Here is a 16437-nt window from a genome sequence, read left to right as displayed (position 1 = left end):
GACTGCGTACCACCCTCATAACAGTGGTTTTATCGAACGCTTGAATCGCATGATCCCTGATATCTTGTCAATTTATCTTTCATCTGATAATCGTGACTGGGACACTATGTTCCCTTGTCCCGCCTATGCGTATAGACCCTCAGGCCCTGACACCCACGGCTACTCTCATTTGCATCTTCTCTCCCGACAGAAAGCAATGGAGCCTTTTGCAACCTTGTTCCGGTCCCTGCACAACTGGCGGGTGAATACGCTTGCGACTCCATTGGTACAACAGAAGAGAAACGTCCGATTGTGCCCATTCACCTAGCGGTGTAAACACGCCTGAAGTTGTACCACTCCAACCACCGGGACGCCCACGTCAGTGCATGTGAACTTGACACTTTTCTGGTCCCCTTCTCAGCTCGTTGGCTTCACTCAAAAACAACTTTCGCGGTACTCCGGCGCTTACCATGTCCTGCCCAGCCGTCCGTACCACGACAAGTGACAGACGTTACTTTCGGGATGGGCCCCGTTCGATGATACCACGCCCTCTGCTTCCTCACACATGATGCACATTTCCGCCTAAAGCTATACCCCTCACCTACGAACCTGTCTTAGACGCCTGGTCGACGCTTTTCCAGTCCGAGTCAATGTCATGTGACTGCAGTCAATGTGACAAGGAGAACATTGGTGACGGTGTAGAAGGAAACGACGATTATAGAGATTTTCCTTCCAACACCTTGGCTGTGTTCGAGCTTGGTGAACAGAGCTTGTAAATGTATTTTTATTTATACCGTTACCTGTGTTAATTTAATCAAGAACATCTATACTAAACGAAGAAGAAAACATGTACATCTTTGTTACACGCTATACAGGGTGTTTTTCTTTAGCTGCAGTAAATGTTTTTGAAGATTGCCCAGGCTGATAGCCCAATTCTAACTTTTATTGTGAATTACGCAATAGGACGGCCAGTACTTCTACGAGAAACAAAATGTTCTAAATACTAATTTTCAATGTATCCGACAAAATGCATTGGCGTTCCAGTTACTTTTTCACGAAGGCGCTGTTTTCTTCTTTGAAGCAGAAAATTACCTGGAACATGAATGCATTTCGCCACAAGTTTTCAAAATTCATAACTCGAAACAGGTGCTTCCTTGACAATTCGCCCTCAAGTGGGCACGCCTTGTGAGCTTAGCGGCGATAAATCGTAGGTCGAAATACGTCGCTTAGAGCAATTCAGCGAAATGTTAATTAGTCTACGGTAATTATTGAATTGAACGTTTTGATTTCTCGTAGAAGCAATGGCGTCTTCATCAAATGGTTTAGACCAAACGTGAGAATTGTGTTACGTGCCATAGGCCATTATGAGAAAATTTGGGGCGGCTAAAAGAAACGCCCTGTATATGATGTCAGCCTAGATTAAGAAAAAGCCGTATCACAAGGGCGAAATAGATGTAAAAAAAATACAAACGAAGACTACAGCTTTCAGCGATACGTTCGGCTTTCAACTCATCTACTGCGACAAACATATTTACTCCTCTGTGACGAGCATTCTCTTCCTTTCGTTGCCAGTGTTTTCCGAAAAAGGGGCGGATGCCAGTGACACCAGAGTGGAATATGTTAGGATAATTGTGCGGTATAGCAAAACTAGGCGCATGCCTAGCCGCTATAAAACAATGGGATTTCCCCAGCTATCATATATCGGCTTGTTACGTATTGAGGACTCTCTTGCATGCTGCTGCTCTTTTCTTTAACTGACAGGCATCAACAGCTCACGCACTGTCGTACGCTCGTAGTGAGAAAGCAAAAAAGTAAAGACTGGCGGGCAGGTTTAGCTGCTACAGTAGAGGTTATACATAAAGTGAAAATACGCTACACCATCAAATAGGCCACTATGTCGTGTCTTAGTTAGTCTTATGCTGACGCATATCCCACTATGGCCTATAAGCTTGTACTCGATGCAAGACTCTCCGCTTGGCCTGAACGAGTTCGTTCTTCTTCACCTATCACAGTTTCGCTGCCCTCCCTCACGGAGTTATTAAGTCACGTTACATTGAGCAGTGATAGATTCCTCATATTGCTGGCGGGCGTTTCTTTCTTCGCTGAAGCAAAGAAGATGGAGAGGCACGGTCGAGCTCACCCCGGATACATCGAAGTTCCGAACGTTGTCTTCGAGTATGTCGCTGCGGCGGACCGGACCACCTTGAAGGCGGTGTCACTGTACAATGGTTCAATCTTGTAGTTCTTGTTGTTGAAGAAGACGTCCGTGTAGAATATGCTGTCGCATGTTCCATCGGGGGGCACCGAATCCTTGATCACGGCCTGGTGCCCGACCGTGCAAGACAACACGGTCGGTTTTACTGCGAAACACAAAAACCCACTGTATACACTGTATCACTTTATATGGTCATTTCGCGAACATTCGTTACCATAATCTGCACAGTGCTTATTGAGCTTTATTGAGTGTGGCCGGGTGTATAAACGAAGTAAGCGTTCAGAGCTTGTTGGCATGCTGTGCTGCGGTATAGCAGCGTGTTGGTATTGGCATAATCACTGCGATAGCACCGAAATAACTGCCGATTAGGTTGTGGTAATGAATCTGGTGTTAAATATTATTACCCTCATGATGCTGCTAACTTAACCTCAATGAAATTGAGCGACTCTCTTGAATTAGCTTTTCGAAAAAGCTGCTCAATATTCTACACTTGTGTGTTGCAGTGAAGTTCAAGAAGTGGCTGAAAGTTGCATGAACGACATCTCTGGGCATGAAGGTTGCTGTTACTACATTTCCTGAATCACCCAGAATATATTTATACGTTTTAGGCCAAATAGGAAAACTGGTATTTTTCTTCGTAAAATATAGCAAACAGAACTTGCGCAAAATCAGAACCCAACGAACTAAACCTAAATTCACTTTTCTTCGGGAGGAGCCTGTGAATATGTACTATTTGGAAGCTTTGAGCCCCCCAATACGAAGAATAAAAGATTTCAAGGAATTGTCAAATATGGTAAAACGCACGTGAGCGTTATTTCGCATCATAAACGTCGCACTTTAACTCTGGTAAACGAGTCCGATAGGAGCACTCTGCTGGAGGTTATTAGCAGTTATTAAGAGTTATATTAGGAGTTATTAGGAGCACATAGATGGGCACGCCGAGTTGTCTAGCTTTCAACCTTTGATGTTGTTTTTGTACAACATTAAATTTCACATAAACATGATTTTCTTGTTATTCTTCTCTTTCTCGCAGTAAGCTTGTGTGCGACCGATCAGGTTCTGCTATATAAAACCCAATGTGCTTTAGCACACCCGATAAGTTTACGGTATACTTTCGAAATAATGGATTTGAACACCATTAGGTATTTTCCACGCTATCGTCGCGGAGATGATTAAGGAAAAACCGATCAATACAGCTAGAGGTGGGCCAGGACACATGAAACAGAGCAAAATGTCCGAGATAGTGAAAGAAACGACGCAAGCTCCATTCTGAACTAATTGGCGATTGCAATACAGCAGAACACATGCACGCCCAATAAATAGCTTGTACAAGCGCATAATGCCTCGATTGAATAAAAGCATAGAATCCGTGTGCCTCTTAAAGTGAAATCAGGAAACTAGTAGCAACCTTAACTTAATAAATTAGAGCTATTAAAACAGCGAAATCTAGAAGAATGAAAGAAAGAAAGCCACAAAAGCAACATAAGCTAACGCAGATTCCCACACCAGTCACTCCAGCTCCCGTGATGTCCATTGTCGAAGTGCTGGTGGGATCAGAAGCCTCAACTCCAACATGAAGTTTTCTCCAAGAAAAACGATATCCGCTCAAAGGCGTACCTGTTTCCTCCGCTTCCTATCTTAATGAGAACCAATCCTTGTTGGAAAATTCGCAAATTAAAATCTCGCACTGAAGTTATTGAGAATTCCACTTGCCCACAACACAATTATGTGGAGGAAGCATACAAAAGTCATTGCTTGTACGTATGAGGCGCAATATCGAAGCTTATTGATGAATCTAGAAGGTGCATACATATCGCATTGAGAAGCATTTCTTTTGTTTAATATTATTAGTATTATTAATATATTATTATTAAACTTTAAGGATCAAAATGTTGCGTAACTTGTATATATTTGATCAACTTACTCGTGCACTTCGCCCCAAAGCGCATTATTTTTATATATCGTGACTTCGTCTCCTTTTCACAGTTTTAGTATTTCCGAAACATGGCTCTGCAGTGAAAGTTCATCTTCGGGTCTTATTTCTACGCATTACAACGCCTTCCGCAGTGACCGGCCCTTCTGTGAGTTGGAAGAAAAAGTGGTGGCGTATTGATTATCGTTGACACTTCAGCGAGACACTCCCGGCGAGACGACCTAGAAAGTTTGCAGGTGTCGATTTGTTTAGAAATCCGCCTAACGCGCGAGGTGAAGTTGTTTATTGTATCTCTCTATGTATCGACGAAGATTCCCCTGTCCGTTTGATGAGATCATCTCTTCTATTGAAAGTGTATTATCTTTCCGTAGCGCGAGTGGAGTAACCATTACCCGTAATTTTAGTATGGCCTGAATTGACTAAAGCATCCGTTGATATTCTTATTACAAATGCCAAGTACCGCCTGGTATTGGGCTTTCGATCCTTCTGCTACGTTACGCAGCATGATTCTATCACCAATTTCTCTGGTAATGTCTTAGACCAGTGCCTGGTAAATTCTCAAGTTAAACAATATATCTCGTTCAGCCATTTGATTTGTGCGTCTTGTCCCGATATGTTTCGTTCGTTACTAAGAATAACTGCCTCTGTGTTAGCCCTCAGGCAGAGCACCTTCCGTGGCATATTTGAATCTTTTCGCTTTGCTTTCAAGCGCGGTGATTATGTTGATTCATATGATATCTTGTCTGCTACCGAGTGGTTATTACATACAGACAAAACAAAGGTACAGGGCCAAGCAGGTCAGTAAAAGACCTAGTTTTGCACACGAGGCGAAAATCTGTTCTCCAGTACAAGGTCGCTCACTCTAAATATCTCGTCTGGTTTTTGTCTAAACATAAAACTGGCCTAAAGTCAGTCATGGCATGCACCTAAAATCCAAAAATCACGTGGCTGATGGGTGGAGTTAAGAATTCCGCTTTATTTTTCAGGCTCTCAGAAAACGCCTATACAAGCCGGATCACGACTCATATATTGTATTCTTGGAGAAAAACATCCTGTGACCACATGGTGGAACCTTGGAACTATAACGCCCGATTTATTTGTTCCATGCCACGTCTATGACTTTTCAGCGTGCCTTTCGCAAGTTACTATCTTTTACTGTGAAGATCTCGTTGGTTTCGGATCATCATGAATTTCTTTCGGGCCGCTCCGCTACGACAATCTCCTAAGTGTCCTGACGCAAAACTCCACACGTGTACTTTAGAGAGGGCAAGTTGAAACTATTTACTGTGACTTCAAGAAAGTTTTTGATGTAGTTTGCCACTCATTGTTTCTAATCGAGTTTGCGCACTGTGTTATTGATTCGTAGTGGGCAAAGCTCTCGCACAGTGATTTTCTCGATAAACGATGTCTTGTTAACGACAATGATCAAACGTCTCCTTTATGCATGGTCTAGCGAGCTGGTACATGTTACGGGGAGGGGGTTTTCGCGAGCTTCATCAGAGTCTGCATGGAGTTAGAACCAGATCGACAATCAGAGTGGATGCGGCAGGGAACGCTAGATGATGTGCAACCCAATAACGGAAGCCTAATACACCGTTACGGCTGAGCGATGCACTCCAAGTCACATACAAAAACGTTCGGGGTGCGTGCTCCTGTACGCATGCGCAGAGATGATTTGTCTTCACGTAGCGTCTCGCTCGCCTTCTTATACCACCCACCCTCCGGACACCCTCATTCCCTCTTACTCCAAGGTAGACGGCCATGTGAGGACACGCCGTGTCTGCTCACACGGAGGGATTCGGGATAAACCATTCACTGACGAGGAGGGGTAAACGTAGGACAAGAGAGTATAGCATTTGCACTGGTGCATAATTCCGTCTCACGGCGTTTGTAACGTCGTGCCTGGGACCTTTGGCATCCGTTACATTCTTGGCTAAACAAAGTGAACAGTGCCAATGACAACTTGCGGCGTCCCTCAAGTGTCAGGACGACGTCTACTTCTTTTGGAAATGTTTATTAATGACGTTCTTTCCACTATTCACAAGTCTTCATTTCTTCTACATGACAATGACATGAAGATTTGGGGGGAAATCCCGACGGTTTACGACTGTCGCATCATGCAGCCTCACCACATTTCTCTTTGTAAACGGTGCAAAGATAATAGCCAAACTTTCAATGCTGCTAAAATTTTTGTGATGACTTTCGTTCGCCAAACAGCAAGAATTTTTTTTCGTACGTTCTACATCATAGTTGTCAGAGCCCCAAAATGAGTTCCTTGTGACTCTGTATGCACCATTTACCATGAGACAGACGACAAATGGTCCACAGACAGATATCTCTGGCGCAGCACTTAGAGGTATGAACATGCTTGAGAACTGTCCTCTGACGGTGACACAGCGTTGCTGATCTGGCAGGTAGTCCTGAGCAATGGCATTAAAGATGCACGAACTTTAGTTTCTTAGCATTCTGGGAAAAATACGTCATGAAAGAGAAAAAAAAATTTGGCGCCTTACTTAGGTCACAGTAAACAGAGTCAAGTAGACTCCTGTCATCAGACTGCTGGAACGCGATAATCCCATGTACACTAGGTTGTTCAGCACGCTCCATGTGAATAATGGCTGCAGGATCGACTCGAAGATTGTCTAGCGAAAGAATAGTAGAGATATCATTCTGTAGTTTTGTACGTCTGTTTTCAAACCATACTTGTGGATGAGAGTGAGGTGACAGTTTTCCCATGCATACGAAATATTAGTGCCTTGAGGCAGGTGTTGTATATGGAAGTTAGGAATAAACTAAGCCAATCACTGAATGAAATAAATAAAGCCATGACATATTGACAGGTTGACATAATGTCGAGGTAAAGGCAAAAAGTAAAGATGCGTTTGAGCAAAGGCACGTTTGTTCTAATGATAGATAACTGAAACATGCATTATTTTTCCACATGACCTCCCTGCACATCAACGCACATTGCCCAACGTTTAACATGTTTTTTTTTATTCCATCGAAAAAAAAAACAAGTGGATAATGAGAAGTTACAACGCAATTCATTTTCCTCAGAGCGCTAATATTCCGATGTTAAATGTTTGGATTTCGTTTCTCTAGAACCTATATTAAAAATACCAGTAATAATTTATTAATTTTATTGTTGTACTAGCGCACTTACCCGGACGAAGTGTGGTAGTTGGAGGAGAAGGGGTTGGCGGAGGTGGGGGTGGAGGTGCGGGCGGTAGGGATGGGCGAGGAGGTGGAGGAGGAGGGTGTGATGGGGGAGGAGGTGGGGGTGGCGTTGTTGATGATGGTTTCGGTGATGCTGGCATTCTTGAGGATGGTGTCGTTGTGCCTTGTTTTGGTGATGTAGGGCTTGCGACGCCAGGGTCATGTTCAGTGTCTGTGACAAGATAAAGCGGCGTCATGAGAGGTTAAATCCTGTCACGTTTTTCTGTTACGGCTATCAATTATTACAATCAATCAATCAGTCAATCGATCAAATGGTTAGTCATACAACGCTTAGAACCACATGAATGTGTGTGAGGTGTGTACGTAAGTATTTACATGTCATTAAATATTTGTACTTAATTATGTTCTGGTAATATTGTAGTTTAAGGATTATTTTGTTTACACTTCAACCTTCCTAGAAGTTGAATTACTTCTTTATGTAACCTTATACATGCAACCAATTACAGTTTGGATGAAACAAGCTACAACAGATGATGCTGTCGCGAGTTCTTAAATTTGGCAGGAACCTGAATTAAATTAGTGGTTTTGCGGGCCAAAACCACTTTCTGATTATGAGGCACGCCGCAGTGGAGGACTCCGGAAATTTTGACCAGCTTGGGTTTTTTAGCGTTCACATAAATCTAAGTGCACGGGTGTTTTCGCATTTTACCCCATCGGAATGCGGCCGCTGTGGCTGGCATTCGATCCTGCTACCTCATGCTCAGCAGCCAAGCACCATTGTCCCTTCGGCAGGAATAAGAGTGTCCCAAGGGGGCAATATTTGCACACTGATTGCCTCCTTCCTGCGATCAGCGTCCTGTAGCTACGCCTGGGTCAACTAAACATTGTATGGGCACCTCTCGTGGAAGTGCAATATTTGAGCTATTCTAATATATAGTAAGTTTATCTGTCTCTCTTTCTCCTGAAAGCGATTTTAGGCGGCCTTAACAAGCGGTAAGACCTGCCAATCAATTATTAGTAACGGGAAAAAGGTTTGAGACGACGCGGAAAAGAAGGCGACACACACGCGTTGACTTGCAACTACTTTATTTCTGAAATTTGGGGAAGATATAGAGTACAGATGACACACGAAAATAAGGCAACAGCTGCAACCACGCACCCGTCCGTTTTGGCCGCTTAATCACAACTGCTGGTTTCACCTAATGCACACGCCAAGAAGTATTTTGCGTTTTAGAGCGCAGGTCCCAAGGCGCCTGTTTTTGCGCTGAGCGTCGGCGTCGGCGGCGTTGGCGGGGTAACCCAGCGAACTTGCTGAGTGAAACGCACGGGGGTACCAGCGATTACATTGAAACCTTCGACGAGTCAAGTATGAAAGCCGACACGCTTGGCCCATAGATCAGATTTCCGATGATCGCCGACTCTGCTAGCCGCTATCGTTGTGCTTGAGTGTAACGTGTATTGCTGAACAATTTCGCCCGATCAAGAGGGACATTTTTACCTCACAGTTTCGACACCACCGTTCTTTGCTGTCGTTTCCATGCGTGAGTATAATACGAAAGAGTGTCAGCCATTTATTTCTGAGCAATGAGCTACGCAACCGCTGGAAGTGCTTCGTCTGCGGCAGCTGATAAACGAGATGCCCGAGCGAAGGGTGGCGCCACCACCCCGAAGACCCTGTCGTTCTGAATCAAGTTATTAGCCACAACGTATCACTAATTCAAAGCACGCAAACAGCTCCGCTCGAAATTCGCATTAGTCAGTATCCTAGTCGTCTCTGAATTTTTTCATTCAGCGTCAGAGACGCCATGCTTAGGCATGTGTCATCAATTTTATCTATATTTGGTGCTCCGACTGTCAATCTTGTCATCTAGTCACAGGAAGAACTGTAGTACTATCGAAATTGGGTGCGCATCCGCAATCCCATCAAGGTATTCCAGAATGCATGGAAATGGCTGCCTTTCAATTTACAACATCGTCCTTTTAGACACCTACGAGTTTAACCAATATATACCTTACCATATGACAGAGGCACAGAGTCAACTGCACTGCCCGTGAACTCAACAAAACGCGTGCGTAGCGGCGTAGAACAAGCGCCTTCCGAAATGACACTGATTTTAGAATATGCGCCATCAAACTACACAGTTGGTTAACTTTCTCTAACAAAATCATCTTTTGCGCTCTGAAGGAAAGTAACTGGAACGCCCATTTATTCCGTCACACACTTTAGGAAGTGCCTCGTAACTGCTGTCATTCTGGCAGTTCTATTCAAGTGGATGAGTCTAGAAAACTCCGTCTGCCATTCGTAAATTATAATATGTAGCATGAATTTATCAATTAAGTAGCAAATAATAATTTTCCTAAATAGTGTAATATGTGTTTAGATTTCTCTTGCTAGTGATGTCTGCCTCTTCGCATAACCTAGTTCGACGACAAGAATAATGCCATCTGCCGCAGCCAATGGTTAAACAATCCGCGACAACTTAAAAATGATGAGCCTGCATAGCTTACTCATTATTACGAACAGCATTATGAGGGCTAAGTTATATGCAGCTGTATATCGAATTACACCACTAGTTTTCACAACTGTTCACGGAACTTCAACAGTTGCTGGAGTGCGTTACGAACGCTTCCCTTCCAAGGGAAGGGAAGCGTAGCAGGGGGCGGCCTAAAGTTAGGTGGGCAGATGAGATTAAGAAGTGTGCAGGGACGGCATGGCCACAATTAGCACATGACCGGGGTTGTTGGAGAAGTATGGGAGAGGCCTTTGCCCTGCAGTGGGCGTAACCAGGCTGATGATGATGGTTGCGAACAGTAAATGACACCGGCAGGAGGTGCATCACATGTTGGCGGATAAATTCAATTCGCGCTACTACGTAGCGCTGGCCCCCCTTCGATTGTGTGCCCTAAAAAATCTCCACTTGGCGATTTTTCTATTCTCGACTGGCGCTATCACGAGCGCCTTTCCCTAGCTCCGGTAACGAAGAAGTGCTTCGCTTCATACACGACCCAGTTCCGAGCGTCACGGATTTGAGTGACCACAATCTCGTGAGCGACGTATATTCGTGAGATAAAACGCAGCCCTTATCCACCGCCCGTTCATTAGGCGCAGTATCGCTGTTGCTGCGAATGTCCCCGTATAACAACAGACAGAGAGGGAGAGAGAGAGAGAGAGAGAGACAATAGCCTATTAAAAATTTGAAAGACAGTTCTCATTGAAGATAAGGAAGGTGTGAAGGGCTGCACAGGATGCAATTCAAGAGGAGCGCCAGCTCGATTTAGTTGATGCATTTGGGGCAGTAATTGGTAACTGTATTTGATTTGCTTTTTAAGTGGAGTAGTAATTATGATCCGTTACATTTCTTTTTTTTCTATAACGAGTAAGAGTGTGCAGCAGGAGATCCCACAGCATGAGGCCGTAAGACGACGTACTGTTACAGTATGCAAAACCTCATTTAAAGAATACGGCGCAATATTACCTAGTACATGAGATAACATTAGATTAAAACAATTACACAGTTAATGCCAGTAAGAGTAGTACAAATGTAATAACGGTTACAAGGGTATAACAGTAAAAAGTAGTGGCATAGTTTTGAACACGAGACTTTCAAGGCATTTGTGAATAAGACGAAACTTCTTGTTTTTAATGTGATCAAAGTCACAATTGCCTAGTACAAGGCTTGTGCGGAAAATTGAGATTTTCATAGCGAATCGAATAATCATTGCTTTTTGAATCGTGTTCAATGTGTATTCGATTTCTATCCCATTCCAGAATTCTTTGGTCGAGCTTCTCGAATACCCGTTTCGTTGCATACTGTAAGGAAGAGGAACAGTTCTTGCTGCCTGCGTGGTGCAAATGTAGATTCGTTTGAAGGAAACTTTAGCGGGAGTGCTGCAGATGTTGCTAAGATGGTTCAGTTGTTGAACAAGCACGTACGGGTGGTCACGTGTGAATAATTGTTTCCAGCCGTTGAGTAGGCCTGTGTAGCCTTTCGGAGCCCACGAATGCGGCGTCATTATTTAGATGAAGCACTATGTCTAGTTCAATGTCAATCTCACCATGTTTGAATATCCCAAATACAAGTTCGGCAGTGTAGTATTGCCCTTCGTACTTTCCCCGAGCAGTTCACGCTACTACGTGGTTCTCGGACACGCTGTTTCATTTTTTTCCCTCTGCGCCGTCCTTGTGCCGCAGACATCGTCGACTTTGCTTTGTTTAAAAGTTTTGCTTTGTGCATAGGTGTCATACTGCACTCGATGTTTCGGATGCACAAACTTTTCAGTAGGTGATACATCATGTTTAAAACCTTGTTAGGAGTAATTATTAATTTGTACTGGCCTTTTGTTGCTGAACGGACTCCTTGGAGCTCACGATGTAATATTTTAGATATTCTGAATTTATGACATTCAATTTTTATGCGAAAGATCACTTCCTCGAACATTTGTAATCGGTTTGATATAAAAATTTGGTTATACAATCACCCCTGCTCAATACATAATAAGATTGTGTTAGGGAAGTTAGCAGCGTCAAAGGTCGCGGTGCGGTAGCCGCATTTAGTGCGTGCCGAAGCTAAAGTAAATTTAGAAGCAAACCTTCTTGGGTTGAAATGTATTGTACAGCCGTTACGACGGCACCGAAGGGGAAGCTTTGGTTAAGTCTTCTGTTAAGGAGGTTTCTAAGCTAAAGCGGGGTTGGAGCTTTCCGTGTCTCCTTTGACGGTCGTACCTGCCACGAGGAACTCATCTGACGTTTTCCTTAACGTATAGACGCTCTAATTTCAACACTTAGTGTTAACGCTGGAGTGTGTGCCTATGTGGACTCAGACCTGTTAACGCTGCTTCCGTGGTCGGAGGTAGTGAGGGAGGCGTGCGGGGGACATAAACACCGCCACCGCCGCCACCGTGGCCGCCACCGCTGCCTTCGGCCTCCCCGCCGGTCGGCTCCACTGAAATTGAAACAAGCGATAGAGGAGATCATATCGATTGGTACGGTGTTTGACGGACCACTGTGGATTATTTTAACCACCAGGGGTTCCTTAACGCGTCTCCGAAATTCACAACATGAGCGTTGTCGCATTTGAGGTCGTCGATATCCGGCCGGAAATCGAACGCGCAGCCTCGTCGTACTCGCACAACACACATGCACACGCGCGAACACACACCTGTAATCCTTGCATCAGCTGCCAGCGAAACGCGTGCCGTAGGATGTAAGGTTTCATAAAAAAAGAGGTTTAGGCTAATCATAAATATTTACGGTTTCGCGTGAATGTAAAGCTAAGGCTCTGTAGTGGTTTAGCTGTCATTGAGCGTCCTGCGTCAAGAGCATGCCAAAATGCATTCAGGTTGAACAGATTCACTGAATTTCAATGAAACAGGCACTTCGAACAGACTTAACGAAAATTAGTTGGGCTCGTTTGTCTACTATGTTTAGTTATCACTAATGTGCTAGTTGACCCTTTACGTAAATGAAGGGAGACATATATATTCTGTTTAACCGTGTTCGCCTTAAAAAAGGTTCGCCACATAGCCATGCTCACTATGGCATTAATTGACCAGTCACCAACTTTGCCGTAGTGCAGAAATGAGAACTAGTCCTAATTTCAGCACTACGGAAACTAGAGCAAATTTCCGCACTCGAACACAGAAAAAAAAAACAAAGCGAGCGCGGAGTGCAGGGGAAAGGAAAAACGCGAGGAGTAAAGCGGAGAGGACGGTGCACTGACGAAGAGGCGAAAGGGTGAGGAGGAAAGCGGAGGGCTGGCGAGGACGAGGACAAGGCATGGCGGCCAGCGCTGAAAAAAAGCACTGCTGTTGGCTTCGGACACACTGCGCATGCGCTACTTCGCATGCAGCGCCACCGCTGCCGCTGAAGAATGCGCTCAGCGCGAGCCACGCGGGCCAGTGTTTATGCTTTGTTTCGGAACAAAGAGCACCGCAAGTGGTGTAAATGCTTTGTTCGCTGCTGCTTTGTCTGCTGCTGCTGCTGCTGCTGCTGCTGCTGCTGCTGAATGAGCTGCCCGAGAGGACAGTGCCATCACCGAGAGCATCGACTCATTCAGAATCAAATTCCTTGCCAAAATACATCGCGAATTCAAAAGACAAACAGCTACGCTCGAAATTCGCCGTAGGGAGTATCGTAATCATTTGTGAACTGTTAATTTCATAGTTTGTATTTCTTACATGATAATCATTTGTGAGGGAAGGTATACGCATATGCATTAAATAGCATCATGTTCCCAATCATAAAGCAGATTTGTTTTCAAATGTGCTTGGCGCATGCATTTCTTCATTAAAATTGGAAATCTTGTGACGACCCACCCTTAGTTGTGATTGACAACTTGTTCAACAAGTTGTCAGCAACTGCCTTTTAACCTAGCTGAACAGGATTATGACTTTCCGCGAAATTTTGAGGAAACGTTCTAAGATACCCATATCAATGTTAATATAGCCTAATATAGCCGTCATCCCAAAACTTGACCCAAGATAAGTTGCAAAGTGTGCGTTGTATCTGCATAATTCTTGTATTTCATTTCAATTGGTGCATTTTTGTGGGATGCTAAAGCATGCGTTCACGAATGAAATAACCAAATGATAGAATTACTACCCTTCCATCGAATGAGAGAAAGTGGTTACACTCACCATCTGAGCTTCCAGAAAATCCAATAAAATAGATGAATGCCATTAGAAGCAGGAGTAGCATACATGCGATTACTATGTACCCGACCTTCGAATCATCCTTTCCCTCGCCGCCCCCACCTCTGCGGGAAAGAGAAAAGAAAATTTTCAGACACTTCTCCCTGTGAAGGTGATTGGTAAGTGAGCTGTCATGACAAATGGCATCACAAAATGAAATACGCACACTCAGGCTTACAATGTTTAGAATAGTTTGATTGAAGACCATTGATTTCTGCTTTGTGATCACTATAGGAAGCAGCGACAGCTTCCGCCGTAACCATTGTATCGATATTCTTGCACAATGTTAGCCCATCACGTGAGATTAAATGTGGTTGTGCTCTCGATTGATTCAACAGGACGCTCCTAATTCCATAAAGGTTTGCTGCTTCCGAAGGGTTGGCGCGCCTACGTGGTTGGGCCGATTTTGCAGATAGTTCAGTTTACATGTCAGAGACAGCACAAGCAGGCCCACCGAACCACAAACCCGGAAAATGAATCTGTGCTGAAGTACCGTTGATTGTTTTACTGCGAGGTTCCATAGATAGCAGAGGCGTTGCTACAGGTTTTCTGTTGTAAGGTTTCTCCCTGATTCGAAGCTCTCGGCTGGTGAGTGGTGATGGTCGTCGGTTTGTTTTTTTTTTTTGCTGATAGCGATGGTGACGACACAGAAAATTCCGACCAACGTACCACTAACAGCTTTTGCTTTATAAGTCTAAACGCGTAGCCTTAAAGACAGGTCACGACGGGTTTCTCTATCCTGAATTGAGCCGGTGCAGACTCTTCCTGCTACATATTTATGAATGCCGCAAAATGGGAAAGGAAAAAATTCAAGTCCTCTTGTACTGCGCAGAGCTGCTACGCATGCCTTCGTAAGGTGAAAGCCTGAAGTAGCTGATACCTGTGGTGATCTGGAAATCACGGAATGCGGTCTAGAAACCCATGTGAGCTTGCCTCGTACAGACGAGTGCTTATGCAATTGGTCGCGCCCTCGTCGTCGGCTTCTTCGACAGCTGGCTCTCATGCCGCTCATCATTAAAAACAAAGGCAATTTTATTTGTGATATATTTGACTTAGGCACTCGAATCCACTACCCTCTGTGGCCGTCGAACCCTCGAGCTCATGGGGAAGGCGAACCCACGACGCCCCGTACTAAGGAGAGGTTAACTAGGGCACTGTTAATATAGAGTTAATGAAGCCACTCGGGCCCGCGACCTGTGGTGGGAGAAAACAATAAGATGCAAGAAAGCATGCGAATGTGAATGTGAAGAATTTTTTTGAAGGTCTCTTGTGCGGGCGCATATTGAACGCTTCGTCGCCGAGCAACGACAATGATAGCATTACTCCTCACGTCGTGGCTTCAACGCTGTCAGTGTTATCCTTTGACAAGGTATATAGCACTTGTAGAGAGACGTGTTGTGATTTAGGCAGCAGTATAATATGTCCATGTAGAGCCTTGGAAACTTGTGCATTTAGTTAACATCTAAAGCGCAGCCAAAGAAAAGCTTTCACTTTAAAAGAAAGTACCGGCACAGACACTTAACACTGTTTGCGTGTGGGAATGTGAAACATTCTACCGAGTGTATACCTCGGAACATCATGAACGCGCTCAATTGATGCACCAGTGACGAGGTGCCCACTCCTTGCCATTTGCTGCGCGGCACAATCACACTGGCGAATGCAGTAGGCCGCACCTTTACTCAACTAGATGGCTGCGATCTGACGTTTAGAGTGACGCACGCAATAGGGACACCTATTTGTCAGAGCATTGTTTTCAATTATTTTTACTATTGCACCGTCGGCCATTTTCTATATCATCTTTCTATCACTCAGACTCTGACATATTTTAGCGTAGTGGTGCATATGATGTTTTAACATTAAAAAAATTAAATGTTTCATTATTTGCGAGACATTCTATGTCATGAAACAGCCGCCTATGTCTTGGTATTTATCCAAGTTGGCATAGTATGACAAGAGTGTATGAATAACATCAATCATTGGTCATGTAATGACTATCATGATACGTTTGTCATGTACGTCATCAGACAGGTGCCTACGTCTTGGTGCTCTCATGGTTGTCTCGTTAGGTTGTTATGTACCAGAATTCATATAGCGTGATAGTTCTGCGGAAACTCGTGAGGTGGAGACAATCAATTAATAAAGGGAAAATGAGACATGCACCCAATCGTAGCAATTGCTACAAAGTACGACGTCGCGTTGCGCTCAGCTAGCCTCCTGGTCAGCTGAGGTGTTAGAGGGGCTGCCCCAGAAAGGCGATGGTCCGCGGTTCGTGTCCTGGACCAGGACAAATTTTTCTTCAACGGCGAGGCTTTCCGTTCGAGGAACCGATATGGGTTTCCTTTGTAGCGACTGCTATGATTAGGTGGGTGTCTCATTTTCCTTTATTAATCAAATTTGGCATAGTATGACGGGAGTGTATGACGAGCATAAATGAAAGGTGATC

General features: G+C 44.3%; 1 protein-coding gene across 1 annotated transcript in view; it reads right to left on the bottom strand.

The window, feature by feature from the left end:
- Nucleotides 1–14059, bottom strand: part of LOC139047425 (uncharacterized) — a 46978-nt gene extending 32919 nt beyond the window's left edge. Inside the window, exons 1-4 of the mRNA XM_070521251.1 lie at nt 13941–14059; nt 12128–12247; nt 7291–7515; nt 2120–2339 (exon numbers count right to left, since the gene is read on the bottom strand). Of these exons, the coding sequence (XP_070377352.1) occupies nt 2120–2339; nt 7291–7515; nt 12128–12247; nt 13941–14001 (626 nt within the window). The 5' untranslated portion in view covers nt 14002–14059. The remainder of the gene's footprint in view (nt 1–2119; nt 2340–7290; nt 7516–12127; nt 12248–13940) is intronic.
- Between the last annotated feature and the right edge of the window lie 2378 nt (nt 14060–16437).

This window comes from Dermacentor albipictus, chromosome 7 (genome assembly GCF_038994185.2).
Source record: "Dermacentor albipictus isolate Rhodes 1998 colony chromosome 7, USDA_Dalb.pri_finalv2, whole genome shotgun sequence".
Lineage (NCBI taxonomy): Eukaryota > Metazoa > Arthropoda > Arachnida > Ixodida > Ixodidae > Dermacentor > Dermacentor albipictus.
This window is presented reverse-complemented; position numbering and strand designations above follow the sequence as displayed.